Genomic DNA, 23,492 nt, shown 5'->3' with positions numbered 1-23,492 from the left:
TGTTTACACTGCTTAGCTGCTAGGTCTAGGCCCAAGCTCTTCACAAGTACAATTTAAAAGTCCACATGCCAGAAAAGAGTGAGTTGGCAATCCCCTGAGCTAACAAACCACACCACATGCTTTCTCATCACCATCTTTTAGAGATATGTGATTACAAGTGTCTTTAAATTAGCCTGATATTGCAGGTACTGACACACCAAAGAAATAGTCTGATGCAAGGACAGCAGCACCGGTGAAATAAACCTTTTATCATGTTATAAAGATAGATTTAAAAATGACATGGTAATGTTACTTCAGTGCAGCATTTATTGGCAATGTGTTCCAAATAACCCTATAAGCTTAATATATTGTGTGCTAAATTTAATGAAGTCATTTTATTTAAATATCAGCTCAAAACAATTAAGCGAGATAGTAAATGATTTGAAAACTGGCTTAATGAATATTCATGTTAAATTATTTCACTAATCATCTTTAAACAATTTTAAACATAGAAGAACTTTTGTTAGTCTGCTTTTAAAATGGATTAGTGATGCAGTATCAGGTAACTAAGGTCCCAGAACTGGTTAATTAAAATTGATAATTTTAAGGGAACATTAAAAATAAATTATTGTATTACTTGTTTTTAAAAATAAATTTCATATTAATATTAAATATTAAAACAGAGAACCTTTTATCTGAAGTCTAATGAAGTCTTATACAAATATACTGGGTCAAACTTTAAGTTGGATTGCAAAAATAATTCAGGAAATGTTCTAAACAGTGATGTAGTTACTTGTAGGCACCCAAGGTAAATAGAACAGATGTCTTTTGTGTACTCTTCATCAAGTTTTTGTCTAGAAGATATTACTCAAGTGGGAAAGAATAAGCACTTCCACCAAATGAAGCAAAGATCATAAGAGTATGAAGACTTAATCTGGAATGTATCCATTGTACTTTAATGGCAGATTTTTGATATATTTATTGAACATGCTATAACTGATAAATTCAACCACAGATGAACTGAGTGGAGAAAAGAAACCAAAACAACAAAACAAAGATGCTTCAGTACTCAAAAATCTTGAATATCTTGGCTATGGATCAAAATGCTCAGTATGATAAATAAGAGGGTACTATTTTTGAAAAAGAACATTAAGGCAGATCAGCTTCTATCATGAAACCAGCCAAATACTTCCTGTTTTCTACAAGAGGAGATCATTATACATCTTACATCCATTCCGAGATCTGATATCCCTCTGATAGCTAAGTAATGTCCTGATAGCCATTTGTCCAAGCTATGAGGCAACATAAGTGAATGTGAATATGGGCATTCATTTATATTCTTGCCCCCTAATGAAACCTAATATCGAATTACAAATTTGAAGGAAGACAAACTCTTCATACAAAATTTATAAACAATTTATCAATGACAATCATAACTAAATTTGTAAATTAATTAGTAATTAAAACAAGCAATCAATAACTGATAGTTTTCAACAATTCATTGCACATTTATTTCTATTCATGAGTTTCTTCATATTTCATTCTGTAGAATCACTATGGACAGTTTAAGACATTTATATACTTATTTATTTTTGACATAGGGTCTTGCTATACAGTTCTGGGTAGCCTTAACCTTGTGAACTTTTGATAATATTCTTGCCTCTGCTTCCTATGTAGTTGGATTACAAGCATATATGACCAAGCTGGATTTAGTTGAACACTTTTACAGTTTCATGCTTTCCCATGAAATGTACAGCTCAATTTCATTTGTCCTTTTCTATTATACTTTCTATATAATTTCCTAAGTAATTGATTATAAAATAAATTAAAATTAAGAATTACTTGTCCATAGAACATGAAACTGTTTCTGGAAACAATTTTAATTTTGAATATACTTTAATTTTACCTGAATGTTATTTAATCGCCAAATATTCGAATATATAATTTGACTACATTTTAACCAACCTACCTACTATCATTTAACATAATGTCATCGATGGTTACAACACAGGCAAACAAATGTATATCAAGAACCATATGCAGTAAATATGTTTGGCTCCCAAATTCTATTTTCATTATCATAAGGAAATGTCAGGTCAAATATGTGAAACTGTACAATTAAGGCATTATTGTAAATGATGTAAATGTTCACTATGAGGGGATATAAAATTGTGTGAAGAACAAAAGAGATCTCACGGTGGAAAAATAACTTAGTTTTGTTAAAAATGGATATAGATATGGAAGGCAGAATGAGATGTACAATCATTAATGATGGCTACATTAAGGGGAATAATGTACTTTCTTCTTTATACTTATTTCCTTAAATCTTACTGATAAACATTTGAAAATTTTAAAAACAATAAAACACAAGGTTTTAGTCTACAAATAGTAGTATTTTGTCTAGTATATTTTGAATTTCATGAGATAATCAGAAGAGCTTACTATATGAAAAATGTCTACTCAAAGCACAGAATTAGAAAGGTGCCTCTACTAAAACACCAATAAAAATGAGAAATGAAATCTTCTCCGAATTGCATTTTAGATGACTAGTAAAAGCAAATATAAGTTTATTAAACATGTGTGTTCAATAAGAACTACATTGATTTTTTTTTTATTCCATGACTGATTTTTGAGTAGACACATGACTTAAGCATTAGGCCCATTTCACATAACAATTCTGGAATGGAAATGAAGCTTAATGAGTAATTTACATAGAGGAATTGTAATTGGATGTGATGACTTTATCATTTGAATGTCTCCTTTATTTCCTCAGTCTTCTTTTGAACTTAATAATTTAGTTTATTGAAGGTAATTTCCAATTATTTCATATCTTTAGTTCCTATTGTTTTATGTTGTCAGACTTAACAATTGTCTTCACTGTATTAGGAAATGTGATGTGTTCTTACAACTTCAGGCAAAATGATTCCCAGATATGGTTCTTTGGTGTAATCACATTCTTGTAGCCATATAATGAGGTTCAAAGAATTCTTGAAACAGAGTTATTACCCTTTGCCTTATTGACATAATTATAGTTGACAGATAATAAGAGAACATGAATTGAAGGTGTGATATAATGAGGCATACATGTGTGTTACAGCTCTAAGAAGGTTGTGATCCTCCATGCAAAGAGCTAAATGTAAGTGTACAAATATCAAAAGAGATAAACTACACAATTGAAAGTTAATCATTTTTTCAAGATTAACTTTCCATTTTATAATTTATGTTTCTGGCTAGCTTTAAAATATCAAGTGTGACACACTTAAATGATAGAAATCATGTAAATATTTAATAGCAATAGGGAAAAATAATGGCATTCTTTCCACTGGCTTCTGAGTTCTCATGTACTAAGAGACACAGGGAACTTGAAGAAGTGAAGACATCCTAATGTTTACTAATATTAACAGTATAAGCCACCAATATTGGAAGGAAACAAAGTATTGAATTTAGAGATACTAGGCTATGAATAAACACGGAAAAACCTACTAAAAATCAAGCTGCATAAAGAATTGCTTGGTTTGTGAATCAGTGAACTCAACATCAAGAACTTTTTGAATAATTTTGCAGTTCAAATGATTACAGAACTTCCAAAGTCACAAAATATTTCAGCTTTAACAAGAGGGTTGGGATAAAAAAAGATAAGGACAGATTAGCCTGTGCAGAGGAACATGATCCTGCTACATATCTGCCTCCTTATCCTCTCTTCTTGGTGTCTGTATGAACTAATATTTTATGCTGTCTTGTTATAACAATCTCTTCTCTGTCAATAGTTTCCATTAGCAACTTTCTGAATCTGACTCTCAAATCTTTCCAACCTTTTCTGTTTCCTATTAAGTGCTTCAGTCACATACTCTGACTGTGGTGCTAATGCCTACAAAATACTCACACACCAATAGTTCACTGAAGTAGATAGACTCTTTATACTTATATGAAACTATTTTAACTTGAATTTTCTTTCTTATAACAGCTCAATAAAGCAAGTACTAAGATCATTTTACATGTAATGAAATGGAAACAAAAAGTGATTGGTTGGGGGAGGGCAAGATTACAAATTAAATGGAAGAGACAAGAGTTTACTTTCGTGTCTTTTCAGTTGTATAGCACAGTATCTTCATTCAAATATCTTTTGGCATCTCAAATGAAATCAGTATTCTAAAACACAAACATATTTTCTCCACTTTCCTATTTCATTCACCACCACTACCAATCATTTCCATATAGTTCTCTCAAGTTTGGATTCACCTATGGATATTTAATCCTTTTTATATGCATGTGCACCATAAAAAGATACTAGAAATTAACATTTCTTTTGATTATTTTAGTTCTAGACATGGTACTTACTCGCTAGATTTAAAAGTGAGTCGTAACCTACCTTTCTTCTAGTCTTATACATCTCTACAGTACCACTATGCAAATGTTTTCTTCCTTTCAAAGCTTTTAAATGTCTCCAAGTTACAGCTTTTCTTTTCTCAAATGTGAGTTTATATTAAAAACACCTACAGAGCTTGCTTTCAATGACAAGACTGTTGAATGTTACTCTAGAGATTCTGATCCAGTAGTTCTGGGGTAGGAGCTTAATAATTTGCTTTGCTTTCTAAATCCAAGTTTCCATATGATGCTGATACTACTTGCTCTTGGTCTGGAATCATACTTTGAAAACTGCTGTAATAAATGATGAGCTAGTGGAAACACATGAACTATGAACCAATAGCTGAAGAGCCCCCAACTGGATCAGGCCCTCTGGATAAGTGAGACAGTTGATCAGCTTGAACTGTTTGGGAGGCACCCAGGCAGTGGGACAGGGACCTGTCCTTAGTGCATGAGCTGGCTTTTTGGAACCTGGGGCCTATGCAGGGACACTTTGCTCAGCCTGGGTGAAGGGAGGAGAGGACTGGACCTGCCTGGACTGAATCTACCAGGCTGAGCTGAATCCTCAGGGGAGTCCTTGCCCTGGAGGAGATGGGAATGAGGGGTGGCTGGGGGGAGGGTGGGGTTGGTTGGGAGGAGGGAGGACAGGGGAATCCGTGGCTGATATGTAATATTAAATCAAATTATAAAAAAAATAAAAATAAATAAATAAATACCACATGTAATAATACAACTTAAAAATAAATAAATGATGACCTCCCTAAAGGTACTGACTTGCCAATGCCTATAGTATTTTATCTAATTTTAGGACGAGACATAATAACTCAAATCAATATTTATTGAATGCCTTAGAATATGGTTAATAATGGCGAACACAGCATAATCTGTGGAGCATTAAAGAACATAACGATCACAGGAAGAGATGAGCAGATAAACAAATATTTAGAATAAAATGAAGGAAATTCTTCATTAGAACAAGAACAAGGTATAGTAGACGCCTCCCACCCTTGCAAAAATGGGGCCAAATGCAACCCATCTCTTCCTTAGGATTTTCAGGGAGGCTTCCAATTAGTCTAAACTGAAATCTTGAGGGTTTGGATTAAAAGGTTCACAGAAATTCAATGGGTGGAGAAATCTGTGCAACAACTTATTCTCAGATTGTCCAACTTTCAACAGTTAAGTGAGGATGGATGACAGAAGAAGGGAAAGAGGAGGCAGGAGAAAGAAGCAGGTCAGTTAGAGGCTTTTGAAAGAGAACGATTAAGAGTTGGTTAAGTAGTAAACATTTCTTTTTTGCCTCAAATGGCATGGTTTGCTTATAGCTGTGTCTTTGTAAAAGTACTTGTCCCTCTCCTTGTATTTTTTTGCATCGCTTCTAAAATCTTACCTATTCATAAAGGCTCATCTTCTTGCAATACGCATCATAATCTACTCCTTACAAGTAGAACCCTATTTTCTTTATATGAATCTTGTAATACTGTACCTCACTAATTTAATGTTTGCCTTATTATCTTTCTCTACTTACCATCACAAAACTGGCTTCTGAGTGAAAACCGAGTATCATGTTTAGATATACCCTTCAATAAATAATATGCTATAAAAATAGACAATCAGCATATGTTAATTTGACTGATGAGATGATATGACAATATGAGAACTAAATGTTTCAGTGACAACAAAATGCTCTGAAACTCTAAAAATGGCTTAGTATTTATGTAAAATCAAGATGTAACATAAACACTTTTATTAAATACACTTAAAATTTGCTATATAAAATAAAAGGTTAAGTGACCTCCCATCTAGAAAAAGTAATATACTTGATATTAAAGCTATTATAGATAGTGTTTATCCTCAAAGAAAGAATACAATGTTCCTTGTAAATAACTATTTAAAACACAGTATTTTATATTAAATATTCCAGAACTAAATTCATTGTAATGTGATTATGATAAATAATAGAACAGTGGACAAAATTTTTACTTGTCCTAAAATATTTTACAACTAGTATAACCTTTTAAAATTATTGTATTTGTCTTACACAAAGTGTATCTTATTATTGACTCTAGATAACATTTTTTATACATGTTGAATTAATGCTATTCTACCCATTGGACAAGTTAAGAATGGAGGCCAATCTTACCATTCGCTAACTTACAACCAACCCCTAACACATATATCAAGGTGTATTTAATATAACACAAACAAGATTAAAATTTTCCAAGTAAGTCACTAAGATTCTATCAGAAGCCAGAAGTTCTGGTTTCTTGTTCAGGGGCCTGATAAGTATTTTCTCAGGCTGAAGCAGTCAACAGGTGTTCCTGCATGAAAGGAAACATAAGTGGGGGAGTTTCTGGACAAATGGCTGCCTGGACTGAGAACACAAGGGTCTTTGGGTTGGTGCTGTAGAGATGAGAGATTTCATTCCTTTGGGTACACAGAGGGAAGAAGTTGTCTTTATAACATTCCCTGGTCTATTGGTTTTGCAAACACCTGGTAAATTATTTAAACAAATTATGAAATGACAGACATTACTCTTTGGACCCGAGCAGTAAAACTTACAAATATTCATAAACATAAGAATTTAAGACTAGCATATCAATCTAGAGATTTTCCTTTTTAATGGCTATATGTGGAGTTACAGAGATCATCTTTATACCCACAGGTAAGGAAAGTAGGATATTTCTTAAAATACTTTATAAAATATTGCCCTTCACAAAGTTTCATTATCAATATTTACATATGTGTGTGTATACTCACATTCTTAGCTCCCCAATGGTAGTGTATAACTGATACCTTTTCTTAAAGAAAGTTTCAGAGACTACATAAATATCTGATGTTAGGAGTTATTCTATATTCAGATGTCTTCCTTTGTTTTGAAAATCACTGAGGAGACCAGAGTCCATTCACAAATGATCACATTATGGCTAAAGACTGTCAACATTTGCTAAAGAGGTTTGAACTGAGGTATTTATTATAATATTCTGTTTCTCGGAGTTACTAGGAAGTTACTGAAGTATCTACTAAATGAGTATTTTGTGCCAGTGACTTCCTTTTACTTCAGCAAAACAAGCTCCATAGAGGAAATGCCATAGTAATAAATATTTGAGAAGTATTATGTCTGACATATCCTGTCTTTCGAAGACCAGAGTACTAGGTTTAAAGTACTCATGCACACAATTCACCTTCACTCAATTTTTCATAAAATGTGAATGAAAATCTGACAATCTTAAGCATTTGGAGATACCATAATCTTACTTTCACACAATCATTCCTTCCTTAAATATAAATAAGGACTTATTCATGATCCAAAGATAAACTAATGTATATATGCTAACAAAACCTATGAATATAAGTAATTCTAAGTTCTATCATAAAGTACCTTTAAAAGGTAATTCAGAGCAGAATAAGACACTCTAAGCTTTATCCATTCTAAATAAAATCTTAGTATTGGAAAAGATAGTCTTGGGATAAAATAAAAAAAAACCAAATACTTGAACAAATGAGCATGGGAATTAAATATTTCATTTTAATTAAGGGAACTGTCCCAATACATTTATGTTTATTGAATAACTCTCCACTTTACATCCTCCATAATGTCAAAAGGCAATTCTCCAGTACAACAGAATATCTCAAGGCATATGTAGCTATTTTTTAAAGGGTTTTTGTTTCTATGCGGCTTAATTTCAATGTAAAACTTAGACAATGTTGAGTTACTCATCACTTGAATGCATATATATCTTCAATATTTAATATTTTCACATAAATTTGAAAGTGAATATAAGATATGTGTATATACAATGTGTGTCTTGATCTGAATGTTCAGTACTTAAAAGGGAAATTTCTAAGAGATAACAATTTCTTATTGCCAAGGTAGAGGAATGAAATAAAGCAAGGCAATTTCATCAATCTAAGCAGTTACAACGTTTTCCCCCTTAGATTCCATTCATTAGTCATCCAGAAGTACTGAGGCTTGTATCTTGATTAACCCATTTGAAATCTACATGAAGAAAACAGCAATCATGGTTTTTCCCTTTAATAAATCACGCACACATTCCTATTTCTATCAGGTGGACCCTCTGTGTCACTAGCATCTCTGCATTGGTAAGACGATTCCAAAGCTGTGGGCATAGTTCAGTATCTTGTATACACAGCTGTCATTTCCTTTTTCCATTTCAACATGGCATTTGGTAAGGCCAAAAGTTTACTTTGGAGGCTTCCTAGTACTCATTCATATGTGCAATGAAAACTAAATCAAAGCCAAATTTATTTTCATTTCAGCACCATTCATGATACCCTTTGATTTCTCCAAATTGTAAAATTAATTGAGTCTGAAAGGTATTGCTAGGGGAAGAAGAAGGCAATCACATCACAGCACAAGGTAAAACTGTGGGGCGAACCTCAGATTATATAATACAGAACATTAATCCATAAAAAAATCACAATAATACAGACTTTAAAATAAATGTTATAAAGATATCTCTATGAGTTAAAATTCACAACAGTGTTGTGTCCTGATATATTTAAAATTATTCTGTTTCAGCCAGTCTTTCCTATAATTCACTTCTGTTCTTCAAAAAACACTGCAAATATGCCTATTTTAAAATTAGAAATAAATAAAATACTCCCAGTTACCAAAGTTATGGGAATGAACCAATACCTCATTATCTTAAGATCTAAATTTGTCATTGATTGATTCTGAGAAAATATCCATACTTCTAAAAGTATCAGAGTGAACTGAATTTTAGAGCCCAAGACACAAAAAGCAATTAAAAAGCAATTCAAAACTTAGTATTAAAAAGTAATAGACATAAAAATGTATAACTGCTTTGAATAATTCTTAAACTGGCATTTACAAGTAGACACTTCTAACTATTGCAATATGTCTACATTCCAATAAAAAAACCCTAAGTGTATATATGCACATGTATAGTTAACTAAATATCATTCTAAATATTTACTAATAAAATGTTTTAGTTTAACATTTCCACAATGTAGAAATGGTCTTTAAAACTAGTTTTTATCAGAATTCTGACAACCAACATAAAAATGATAACTCAATGGCACCCTTCAGTGGGTACAGTGGGTACATACCATATATTATAATTTTAAAAAAATCTCTTCATTCCTACTATGAAGATAATAAAATGTAGAAGAGGACAGTGTGAAAGGAAATATAAATAAGAAATGATGATTAACAATATGTAAGATTTTAGCTACAATGCTGATCAGAATTTTATTAATGATGTTGCATACTGGGGATAAATTTACAATTACTGTTATTGTCTACAGAATTTTTTATGACATGGTGTTCTATAGTATTTTTCTTTCATGCAATAATTTTCCCAGAAAGTTAAATGCTATCTAGTAATTGCCCACCCCTATTTCTCACAGGAAGGAGTAGATGAAGCTAATGTGACAGATTCTTTCTTCGTTGTCAAGGGTAGGAAAGGACTGAGATTACTTATGCCAATTTGCTAATGAAATACACATTTAAACTAAGAATCTAGAGTATTTAAAGGAACATCTGCAATAGATACATTTTAAGCATACAAAACAATCAATTGTAAATTGTTTCAAATTTAATTTAAGAAGTAGATTATATTTAACTGGACATTGGCAATTAAAAGGTATTCTGATAATAAAAATAAGTTACAATAACCATTTAAGAAACCAATTCCACTCTTTACATTGAAGCTACTATCAACTAAATAAGAAAGTAACAAATCAAGACACAGAGGTCTGCAAAGAAAAGAAATTGGTTGACAGGAAGATACCTTTATTAAGGCATAACATAATTTATTTTATAGAAGGAATTAATAGAATGAATTCTAGTTTGATAACAGAAGGACAATGAAATATTGTGGTGGATGATAAAGTAATGAGTTGATTATGCAAAATAAATAATACAATTTATGCCAAATAAGTGATACATTAAAACCATTTTACACACAATTTAATGAAGATGTTCTATTTAAAATAACAGATAAAAACTAGTGTCTCATAAACTACTATATAAGACAAATAACACTATACTACTATATAAGACATGCATTACTATGACTAACTGAAATGTGTGATAAATTGTTTAATTTTACTGCCTTATATGTTTTTCACCTTCTAAAAGATAGTATTTCATGTGCTCTGTTTCAGAATACCAACTCTGGAGAACCCCAATATTGTTTTTGTATGTTATTATAAGAACCATTTACTCATTAATATGTTAAACATCTTGCCAATATAATGAATTACTATAGTCTAGTTAACATCTTGTGACTATATGAATAATATATGGGAAATACCAGAAACACTGCCATTTGAGGTCTCAGTTTTCAATATTTTGGGCTTAAGGGATTATAAGATAAATAACTTCTCCTTTGAAAAGAGGGAATAGATTAGGGAAGGATAGAGAAATTTGAACAAGGCAAGAATGGAGGCGAAACAGTCAAGTGAGAAGAGATGCATATAGTGAAGGAGAAGAAAAGAAATGAATTAGGAAGGAAAACCAAAATTATAAGAACAAAATTTACTTAGGAAACTGGGGGGAAAGCACATATAATGTTAAACAGTATCATGAAATACATGCCACTAAATGACATCCAGGAAAGAGGTTAGAGCTAAAGGGGGGGTAACAGGGAGATGAACTTCAACATATTCTGATTATGTTGACTTCTCCCCCTTTTAACAATGTTCTCTTATTCTGGGCTTGTAGAAAAAAAAAAAAGTGAGGCCACACAGAAATGAGAAGCTATGTTGAGAATTAGAGAGGCCCAGCCAAAATCAGAATGAAGTTCCCAAGTAAGTCAATAGTCTTTCAGTCTGTTGTCCTCCCTTCATCCCCTTTGTTATGACTTACAGGTCTTACGCAGTTGTATTTACCATATTGAGAGAGTAAAATGACACTGTTTTATAATGCTTATCTTCTATCTCTTAGCTATCAATGATCAACAACGCTACTTGTGCAGTCGATCTTCTTGACATCTCAACCTGGTCATTCAATTTAGGTAGCTTTTATAACCAAATCTGTTGAACCACGTTTGCCTAAATATTCAAGAAGTGCTAGAAAATCTTTCACAATGACAATGGATATGCTTTAATGTTAACACAAAATAGAAGGAACTTTTCCAAATGCCAGATTCAATCATGATACACATCCCCTTCTTTAAAATGGTATGCCTAAGAAGAAAGTGTGGATAAAATACTTAGAACACTCACACGAAAAAAAGTATTAACCTGTAAATTAGCTGATTCATTATTGATATGCCCAGATTTTTTTAATAACTACAGTGTCATCAGCAAAAAACATGCTTAAACTCCATCATGAGGGCAGAGTTGCTGGTTCAAACTATGCCAAGGTGGGAGGAAGATGGAGAGGGAGAGGGGGTGGAAGAAGGAGAGAGAGAGGAGGGGGAGGGAGGGAAAAGAGAGAGAGACACACACACACACACACAGAAAGAGAGAGAGAGTAACAGAGAAAGAAACAGAGAGAAACAGACAGAGACAGACAGAGAGAAAGATAGATTCTAGGGTGTTTTCAGCAGCCTTTGAGGAGTTGATCTTCACTGGCAAGGAAGACATGCAATAGGAATCATTCTGCTTTGCTTGGATGTTCATGATTTTTTTTTCTTCTTCCTATCTGGCAGTCAGTTTTTCAGCCACAGAAGTATGTTGATGTGAAAAGCTTAGAAGCTTATAATGAAGAATATAGCAACATGAAAATGGACATGTAATTTCCAGTTTAATTTCAAGTAACTACATATATATATAAAAATAGAAAATTTAAATAAAAGAACATAGGAGAATCACACACATCTAATTGGATATGAAGGGTTAAGAAAGGTAAGAAAGTCAATTGCTATTGAGCATATCAACCATACCAGCCATTTTAAACTTCCTGTTATTCATTTATCTTTCATTGACCCTCATGGGAATATTTTAAATCGTTTTTCAATAAAATTTATATAAAAAAATTTATATTGTACAATATTACCTGCAGTAGTAAGGAGATTTTAAAATTACAGAAAAATACTGAGATAGTATCATCTAAAATAAGATTCAGCATCACTGTTTTCTAATTGTTGAATCAGGAATGGTATAGGCTAATTCTGATAATATTTTATCATTCTGGTGAATTAATAGATTCAATAATTTATATTACGTATTTCAAGTATATTATACTACTTTTTAATGTAACATCATAGCCAACCACTACTCTCCATTTAATGACTAGAGAGGATACAAAGAATAATTGCATATCACAAATAATTCACACTTGTTTCAAATAATTCATCTACCTACCCATGCTTTAGTAGTATGAAAACTCAGAGAATTTTCATTCTACTCTCTGTGTGTTTTGAATAATGTTAACACACTATACAGATCATAACACAGGCAACAATAAAAAAGAGGGAAGGCTAGTTTACATTAAATGAGAAAAATCCATGCACGAATATGCCTTTTACTTGAGCACAAAGAAGAAAATCTGGTAACTAATCACATTATTAAAAACAGCTACTTTCATGAAACTCAATATATCTTCTTGTTTCTCTTTTAATCCCAAATGCATTTGTTGGCTCCAATAGCAGTCTACCAAGAAACAGGACTCCAAGTGGTCTAACTACAATATTAGGTAAAAGGATGGAAGAGAGGTAGGAAGGTCAATTGTTATCAAGTTCCTAATGTGCACCAGCATTTGTGCTAGGCATTTTACATATTTATCAATCCGAGGGGAATGAGCTCAGTGAGAAATGGCAGTAAACACGAGCTTCAAACCTAATTCCAATTTCAGTTCAATGGATTCAGTACTCCAATTACGTAAATTCTCCCTTTCTATTCTCTTTACTTCCTAAAACATTTCCCCCCCTAATGTCTCATTGAATCTTGAGATTTACTCAAATGATTATTAACGTATTAAGATTCTTACTCCTTTGATAGTTTTGTAAGTTGAATTGTGGAAGGGTACAATAAGATTGAAGTAAGAGCATGGGCCTTGGAGTAAGAAATTTACAAGATTTTGAATTAAATACTTTTTCTGAATCTCAATTTCCACATACAGCAGCTTTTATGCAGGATTTATTATAAAGAATAAACAAAATATAAAATATGTGACATGATATTTGTGTGTACAGTTACATACTAAAATTTCAGTTAATGTTTCTAGAAAAGGTAAACTACTCTGGTAATATTAGGCATTTAAAGCCATAATTAAACTTCACAGCAAAAACTAGAACTAAGTTTCTTCAATCCTTATTCTATGCAGTTTTCAAAACTTTTCAAATATTCCTGGGATGAAATGTGTATGCACATTCTCATAGCATTTAAATGTTACCAATTCATACAGATTTTATTAGTTTATCTGTAAACTTTTAGACTTTGATTTTCATTTAATGAATGTCAGATCTGCTTCATAAAGAGTACTCTTTAAACAATTTTCTTTTTCACTAGAGACTTTCAACTTTAATTTGATCAAGGAGAAACTCATGTAGAAAATATGCAATATTTGTGTTAAAGTCTCTTGCAGAGAAGGAAGCAATATGAACAGAACAGAAGGAAAAGCTACTGATGAACTGGAAGGGTTGGTTGTTTTATCCCCTTGCCCAAATTCTCAGACTATGTATGGGTCCAGAAATTTCAAATTTTGTTCAATTTTTTTATAATGACAAAATAAAGTCATTAGTACTGTCATATGGTAGAAAGCCTTTGTATATTATCAGCACGTTCTTATTCAGTACCACACACATCAATATATCTTATTTTTTAAAAAGTTCTGTCTACTTTTATATCAGGTAGATAATGAACTCACTGAAGAAACATTTTTAACTTTCATGATCATTGGGAGCCTTTCTAAACTTTCTCTAAGAAAAAGCAGTCTTCCCAAATTTTCTTCTCTCATTATGACATGCAGAAGCAAATTTAGCTCAATAGTATGAACAGAAAATGATTACTCATCCTAAAGTTACTAAACTATATGTAGAATATGTATTATTAAAATTACCATACTTTTAAAGATGAACATTATTATATTGATAATTTCAGATTATTTCAATTTCAAATTTTGGCAACAGACTTTATGTTTGCCAATGGGGGGGGGAATAAAGTGAACCACTTGAGGCATATAAAATAAACAGAAATGAATACTGTTCATTTACTACATCTTTGAAAATCTATCACATCTATTATAGGCATTAAATGCCACTGGCATTCATAGTTCTGTGAACAGATTCAGGAGCCTCATAGGACAATAAAATTTTGTGAACTTGTTCAATTGAGCATAATATTTTTAGAACAAAATCTATAGTTCCTCTTGGCAAACAGGAGCCAAGTCAGCTACTGAGGATTATAATTTTTACAAAAATGTGCATTTAAATTATGCCAAATCTTCTACACATTAATCAATAAGTCAATGTTACAACAGATAAATGAATGTATATATATATATATAATATCCATTAAAATTATCTAGTAGCTAATTCACAAATCTACAAAAATGAAAAAAAATTATGTTATACCAGAAAATGTCAAATTTACAATTAGAATATTTCCTCATTTTTCAAAAATCAATGTCTTACATTCCATCAAACAATTTGGAAGAGTAATCATTCAGTTATTTTTTAAAGTTCTTCAATTATTTTGTATAAAATATTGGCCTTTAATTTCACTGGTATTATTTGAAAGTTTCAGCAAATTTTTAAATTAGTTTCTCCCACTGACTCTTAAGGTAATTATACATACCACAGTCTGATGATTAACTTGAATCACTTCATCACCAGCATGGATTTTCTTGCATCGATCTGCAGGTGACTGAATTTAACATAAAAGAAATGATGACATGAGGTTTATCAGCTTTTTTCTTTCCCTGGGAACATCACAAAAATCTACTTCTTTAATTAGATTTTAAAAAATTAACTATAACTTTCAAGTAATTATTATAATGTGCTTATTGATAGTTAATATATGGTTTACATTCAGTTTATAGCTACTGATAAAATAAATACAAAGTCATGTAGAGATATTTACATTGGAAAATGATAACTTCTGGAAGCATTAAAGGGCAATAATAATTGTTACTAAACTTGACAAACTTAATCTAGAAAAATTTTAAAAAAAGAATAAAAGGAAACAAAAAGCACTAAGAGAGAGAAACAGAAGGTGTGGAGTTGGAAGGGTAGAGAAGTGGGGAGGATCTGAGAGGAGGCAAGGGAGTGAAACTGGGATCAGAATCTGGGGCTTATACAGGTTTGCTTGGCTTGGCCTGGGAGGAGGGGACTAGACCTCCTGGACCGAGTCTACCCAGGTTGATCTCAGTCCTTGGGGGAGGCTTTGCCCTGGAGGAAGTGGGAATAGGGGGTAGACTGGGGGAAAGGGGAGGGTGGCGGGAGGGGGGAGAACAAAGGAATCCGTGGCTGATATGTAGAACTGAATTGTATTGTAAAATAAAATAAAATAAAATTTAAAAAAAAGTATTTTCAATAAAAATGCAAAAAATATATTTGTATATTTCACAATACTATGAGTTTTACTTAAGCCCTACCCATTTAATGTAAATAATATATTAATATAAACAGATCAATATTTTAAAGTATATGTATATAATTAGCATTAAACTTTGAAGCCGGATAATTAAGTTGCTAATTTATTTCACTATTAATAAACAAATTGTGAATAATACAGAACAGAAAATTAAAACACAAGCAGTAATTAGATCAAGATTACATTATATACCATTCTCTTCACGTGTCTAATTACAAGAGCATGCTGTTCTGTCTCATATACTGTAATACAATTGGTTGACAAACCACACCAAATGAAACAAAATGTCAACATGTCTATATCATATAACAATTTCACTACTTCACTTCCTTAATACAAAATTAAAAACAAAAATCAATAAAACCAACCTGGTAATTTAATATTTGTATGTTTTAAGATGTATAAAGGAAACCAAATGACATCTGTGATAGAAATTTTTTAATTCTGCAGGTCTTATAATAGATTTTATAGCCTTATTTTCTAGTTCTACTGATTAACAATTATATGCATTGCAGGCATTTTTATATGGTGATACATTCTTGTACACTAACTGTACAGATGGATTTTTATAGAACATATTAACCTATTAAAATCATTTGCTTATGCTCTGATATTACTCAGTAGTATCTATTAAAACAACAACAACAACAACAACAAAGAAAAATAGTATGCTGACAGAATCTAGAAAATAAAACACTACCTTTAAGACCCAGAAATGAGATGTACTTTAAAGGTTATTTGGGGTTATTTTTATTTTATGTTTATGTGCTCCCCCCCTGCCGTGTGTGTGTGTGTGTGTGTGTGTGTGTATCTAGGCCACAGGTTGACATCAGGGATTTTCCTCAAATTGTTTAAGCACCTTATTTATTCTTTCTTCTGAAAATGTATTTATTTATTTAATTTGTATGTGGGCAAGCTTGTGTCTTAGTGGCATGTGTGGCAACCAGAGAACAAATTTGGAAAGTCAGTTATTTCTTTGTACTATGTGGCTTCCAGGGACAGAAGACAGATCATCATGCTTCGTATTAAGTGCCTTTACCCACTGATCCATCTTACATGCCTTTTAAAATTTTTATTTTTACATTTATTTAGAATGTGTGTATGTGGAGGGGGGAGGAGACATACACAGGTCATGGCATATCTATAGAATTCAGCAGACAACCTTAAGGAGTTGGTATTCTTCATTTACTGCATTGGTTCCAGGGATGGAACTCAGGTTGTGAGGCCTAGCAGCAAACATCTTTATCTGTTGAGTCCTCCTGGTGACTCCACTGCCTGGCTTTTGAGTCTGTTTCTCTAAGTGAACTGGAGTTCATGAATTAGCTATACTGAGGGGCAACAAGCCCCAGGGATCTACCTATCTGCTCCCCTGTACTGGTGTACAGAGGTCCTCTGTGGTATCTGACTATTATGTGGGTGGTGGGGATGCAAATTCAGGTCCTCATGTTTGTACTACAAGCATCTTGCACAAACTCAGCCATGTCCTCAGGCCAGTTCCTTTTTAAAAATTCATTTCCAATTTTTAATTATTTTGAAAACATAGAAAACTTCAAACTATATTACCTCACTGGAACAAAAGTTTTTGCCTACAAAAAAATTGCCATAGGCTAAAATTCAAGATAATATTCCAAAAAGTATATTATTTAATGAACTAAGAATACTGTTAAGGAGGTAGATTCATCTGAAATATGAATCCTATTCTAAAAAAAATCAGTGATCTCAAAGCGTCTTTAGGCAGTATTACCATATCAGACCAGCACCATGTAACAATTCTGAATGGATTAAAAATCACAATGCAATAGTGTCAGTCACTGTGCCATTTGGCTGAAAACTGATTTTTTTTAAGAGGAATGGGAGAAAAATCAAGCAAATGCTTCTGGTCAAGACATTAAAAAAAGGATGTTTTGCATACACATAAAGCTAAAAAAAAGTTTTGCATAGAAAGGAAAAATCAGAGCAAGCCATACAAATTATAGACTTTCAATGTGGAGTGGGATGTCAGAGATCATTTCTCTCAATTCCTCATTTCAAACATAAAAAACAAAGAACTAGGGCACAGCAAAAAAGCATAACTTACCCACTTTAGTGACATGCTTTACTAAGACTCAACACAGAACTTCTATTTTTTTTTTGTTTTTTTGTTTTTTTGTTTTTTGAGACAGGGTTTCTCTGTGTAGCTTTGCGCCTTTTCCTGGATCTCGCTCTGTAGATCAGGCTGGCCTCAAACTCACAAAGATCCACCTGCCTCTGCCTCCCAAGTGCTGGGATTAAAGGCGTGCGCCACCACCGTCCGGCATAAAGGTTTTTTATTTTTATTTATTTATTTATTTATTTTGAGACAGGGTTTCTCTGTGTAGCTTTGCGCCTTTCCTGGAACTCACTCTGTAGACCAGGCTGGCCTTGAACTCACAGAGATCCGCCTGCCTCCTGCCTCCTGAGTGCTGGGATTAAAGGCGTGCGCCACCACCACCTGGCTCAGAACTTCTAATTACAAATTATGTACGGTTCCAAAATATTTAAGTAATATCAAGAAAAAAGAAGAATGAAAGGATGAACTATAACAATGTGATTGATATGTGAACTACACCCAGATTCAAAATTTCCTTTTATCATTTAGCTATTTACCAAGTTTAACTGAGTAAGTAAAGTGTATGAAGCATAGTATTCAAGTGTTCCTTTCACAAATGTCAGATAATGGAGGGAGATCCATTCCTATCAATTCTTCATGATACAGTACAAAAGCACCATTTCTGTGATTTCTTCTCTGGCTTACTTGACAGCATTTATTAGTTTTTCCTTAATGGATCAAGTAAATAGTAGTACTTGCTCACATAGTTGAATCCTATATTCATATTTTGTACTTCTTGAGGAAAACAAAACTAGTTTATTATATGTATCCTTCCAATGTTTAGTGCCGTGCCTGGATCACAGCAGAGTTGAAGTGGGCCTGTTCAATGACCAGTGAGTACGTGAGTGATCTAATGAATGTACAAGTAAATTAGAGGTTGATGGCAATAGTGTAGTGTATAGGGTCTTACTGAATTTCAGACTAGGAAATACTTTACAACATTCATTTTACTGATTTTCATGATGTCCATTTTTAATATCAAATATGAAGGTGCTACAACATTCCACTTACAAAGTGTTTCAATTTCAACAAGAAACCAAGAAAAGAAGATAAATCAATAATTAATTATATTTAGAGGGTGAATTAACTACAGAGAATGGTGATTTCAAAGAAGACAATATTGGTAAAACATTGAGATCAATGATAATTGAAATTAGCTTGATTCCACTACAGTATTATTCAAAGTAACACAGCATAAAGATGCAATTTGTCTGAATCTTTAAAAGAAAATAGCAAATTCAAAGTTTATCACCTGCTTATGAAAGAAAAGAAACCTGAGATAATGATTTTTTTGCTATTCAATTTTTATTATGCTAATCATGTTAATGACTGACTTAATGCATTTTTATTTCTCTTTTTAGAACATAGCTATATAGTTCTGTGTGCCATTATCCTTAACTTGCTTAGTTGGTTTTTACAACCTAGCGTGGTATGTACTGCTGATAATCTTTTTCCAATTTATACTCAGAACACCAGTTAGAATCTTTTCATAAAGGAAGGATGTTCTTAGGATTCTGGGTCTATGGTAGAACCTTAGACTTTAAATTTCTAGCAAGCTCTCAAAGTAGGCTGATGCTGCTAGTGGAGGAATCTCACTTTTAAAACCATTCAGCTACACCTCTATTGCATTGAGCTGAATTATGCTGCAAGTATCCAGAAAGTCCAATTGATTAGATGTTTCTCAAAATAACTAAACTAATTGACAGATGGAAGTAGATTATTTTAGTTGTCACAATAACTTGTCATGAACCAGGAAGTACTTAACAAAGACAACTCTCTGGCTTAAAAAGGAAAACATCTGAATTTCTCTAAGTCACTATTCTATACTAAATAAAATGATTGAAATTCCAATGCATCCAGAATCTACTAATTTAATAAGTATTTTTAGATATGTTCTTAGAAGCAACATTTAATCTTAATCATGGGAAATACATACATACTCAAATTAACTCACTGCTTCAGGGAGGCTAGCTAGTAAGGAGGACCCTAGGAAGGATGCATGGATTGCCCAGTGATGGAGAAATGGATGAGATCTACATGAACAAACTGTGGGTGAGGGGGGGTAATGGAAATGTTTTAATACTTACATTTTCTGTGGTTCCAGTAATTACATGGAGGCCATCATACGTGGACTTAATGTACATACCCTAAGAAAAAGACAGGATCAGAAAAAAGTGAAGCAAAGTGAACATACTGTCAAACATAATGTAATTTTACTTATGAGTTAACAATGCTGCTTTAAAACTGGAAAAAAATTACCACGTGAATGTTCAGTTTTCTAAAGGTTGTCTAAAGAAGCCTATACTCAATCAAGTAACTATTTGATGTTAAATTGCCTTGAGGACATAAAATTTAGTATGGTATTTCAATGTCCTGGGCATAGTTCATTCTTTTAAAATCCATACTGTACATCATGTGGAAATTAAAGATTATAGTAGGAAATTCAATTTTTGTATATATATAATTGGCCTATTACGTATGTTGTAATTTTACAATTAAAAGTAGGCATCAACAGAGATATTCTATCTGTAATTACCTGGAGGTAAAACAGTAGTAAAGTTTTACTTATATAAATTTTGTTTTGTTATACTGTAGCATTCTATATTTTATTTTGTAGTATTTTATATTTTTCTGTCATACAAGATTCATATATCTGATATACAAGCAATTTAACAATAACCAACAATACGTTGCAGAAAAGAATACATTTAAGATTTATGTAATGAAATAAATTTTAATATTATTTTCTCATACTTTTATGTTTATTATATATCTAGACACTCAAATATACATATGATTTCAGTAAAAAGAAAAATGAAGCAGAAATTCAATTGTATGGAAGGTCCAAGGAATGACTAGGTAGTTTTTTTATTCTAAAAAGTCATTTCAAAATATCTTATATAAAATGGCTAATAGTTCCAAAAACTGTTGAGCCTAGAGCTCTAAATGGGAAGTGAAACGACTGTAATTTTAAAAGAAGGTTGTTTGCCAGTGAACTCTATTTATTTAAATGCAAGTTCACAGTTTAATAGAATAATAAATAATAGCCCAAACAAAATTATACATGGAAATTAACTGACAAACTGGCTAGTCATTGTTGGCTATAACAATATGGTAATATTCAAACTTATGCTGGTCAGTGTATGACACACTTTTGAGTTAATATTTATCCCTTTACTTATTGGAAAGCAAATATTATACTATTAAAAATCTTAGGAGAAAATGATTGGTACTGACATTTCTACCCTAGCTATTAACAAGATTTTATCAAATCAATAAAAAACCTTAAATATTATTTGTAAGAGGCAAATACTACATTTTTTTTTAAATTTCCTATTAAAAGATTGTGAGCACATAAAGTGGGAAATGGCAGCAAAATAAATAGAACGGATTATTTGGACTAGAAAACAATAATGTTCTATCTATCTATCTATCTATCTATCTATCTATCTATCTATCTATCTATCTATCTACTACCTGTCTATCTGCCTGCCTATTTCCATCATTACTAGTAGCTATTACAATGTGCCTGGGCCTGTTTTAAGTATCTTATGTTTATTTTACAAAAGTCTTTGTGGTGTAACTATCATTGACACTGTTTTAGAGGTAAGCAAACTAAGGCACAGAATGCCTGGATAGTAAGCCTAAGGTGGTGAAGTCAGGTCTCATGTCTGAAACCAGACACACAATCAATGAACTCCTGACTTTTGGAATTATTTACTGGAGAGTTATTATATTTTTCTTATAAAGCACAATTCCTGGATATTGTAAATATTAAAGTAAAAAATCACTAATTAATGTATATTATTTTCTGGCAGTCCCAGGGATCAAGTTACAGGCCCTGCTCATGACAGGCTCTCTACCATTGAACTACACTCCTAGCTGTTGAAATCTAGTCTAAAAGTCTAAAAATAACCCTAGCACATATGCAGTATGCATAATGTAGTTTGAAAGAGTATCTAGGTTTGACATTGGATAGTTTAAAAATGTATTTCAAAGTCATCTCCTTTGACAATGTTAAGTAAAGGTTGATTATACTTCTTTCCATAAATCTTTCAAAATAAGGTATATTGATTATGATTACTGATATTTGACAAGAGTTTTAAATGATTCTAGAAAGGTTTTGGTCATAAAGAAAATCTAGTATTCAGAAAAGAAGTGTTCAGAAAAGAAACCCAAATCTTGGGAAAATGAAAATTATGGGAATAATCCATGTTTCAGGAAATAATGCTTCTGTATAATTATAGCAGAAACGAGGGAATGCTAAAAGCCACAATTCTAACAGAGTATTTAGTAGACACAGGATTATATCATTGATGAGATCACAACTGTGTTTTATAATTTATATCAAAGGTATTTTTCTGATTAATGTAAATATTTACATAAAGTTAGTGCTGGGAATAGTGGTGCAAGCCTTTAATCCCAGCATTTGGAAGGCAGAAGTCATCCTGGTCTCTATTTTTTTTTCCTCTTGGGGAAAAAACAATTCTGGAATTGATTTAAACAGCTCCCTTTTCCCTGCTCAGCTTGCTAAACTGATGTTTGCTTCACATCATCTCCAAATACCAGTTAAACAGTAACTCTCAGAGAAGCCTTACAATCACAATGGTCAATCACAAAGGCACATCTGGAGGTAGTTCAAGCACCTCACAAGAGAAAGAAGGCTGAATCCAAGCCTACAGAATGATGCCTTGAGGCCCCTCCCCTCTATTCAACTCTTCATCTTGTCTGCCATTTAGTTTTTAAATGTTCTAATAGTTCTCATTTCCATATCTTTTAATTTTCTGCTAATCATTGATTTTTAAAGGCAAGTCACATGGCTTAATTACATCTAAGCACACTTGTTTGCAGTCTCTCCCTCTGCATTTGCCTTTTAGACATTTCCCATGGTTATGCACTTGGTGAATGTTAGTCAAATTCTCAAATTGATTTATTTTAAACATGACCTATGCAGGTTACTTGAAAGTGAATGCACTTTGAAATAGCATTTTGAATAAATCATGTAAAGCCTCTAATCTTTTGATATGAATCATAAGAAAGAGGTTCACCCTTAATTCTTTCAATTAATACTCAATCTTTTAAGGTTTTCTTCCTCTCTCTGTGAAATATCAATTCAGTTGAAGTACTGCCTGCTGTCCTTTACAAACGACGTTCTTTAAGTAAATTTAAATTTAAGATTATCTTCTCAAGCTGTTCCTACCTCCCTTTAGCCATTCCAAATTTGGATATAAGATCATGAAAAAAATATTTGCCATGTATATTTTATTTAGATTTACCTCATAAACCCCTGCCTCTACTGGTTATTATTCAATGCCAAGCAATCAGTAAAAATCTTTGGTTCTGTTCTTACTTGCAAAATGAGAAAATTAATACTGACTCCGTAGTGCTGTGAGGAAAATAAAAGGCAAATGAAAAGTACTTCTAACACTTATCCTAACTTCTATTTTTTCTTTTCTCTGACAGTTGTTTTCCAAACTACTGAAAATTTTGGTTC

At 32.3% G+C, this 23,492-nt stretch overlaps 1 protein-coding gene across 1 annotated transcript in view; it reads right to left on the bottom strand.

The window, feature by feature from the left end:
- Positions 1-23,492, bottom strand: part of Cnksr2 (connector enhancer of kinase suppressor of Ras 2) — a 237,507-nt gene that overhangs the window by 102,433 nt on the left and 111,582 nt on the right. The window contains exons 7-8 of the mRNA XM_059251058.1: positions 20,086-20,145; positions 15,073-15,141 (exon numbers count right to left, since the gene is read on the bottom strand). Of these exons, the coding sequence (XP_059107041.1) occupies positions 15,073-15,141; positions 20,086-20,145 (129 nt within the window). The remainder of the gene's footprint in view (positions 1-15,072; positions 15,142-20,085; positions 20,146-23,492) is intronic.

Source organism: Peromyscus eremicus, chromosome X, assembly GCF_949786415.1.
Source record: "Peromyscus eremicus chromosome X, PerEre_H2_v1, whole genome shotgun sequence".
NCBI lineage: Eukaryota > Metazoa > Chordata > Mammalia > Rodentia > Cricetidae > Peromyscus > Peromyscus eremicus.
Note: the sequence above shows the minus strand (reverse complement) of the source record. Positions and strands in the feature narration are given on the sequence as shown.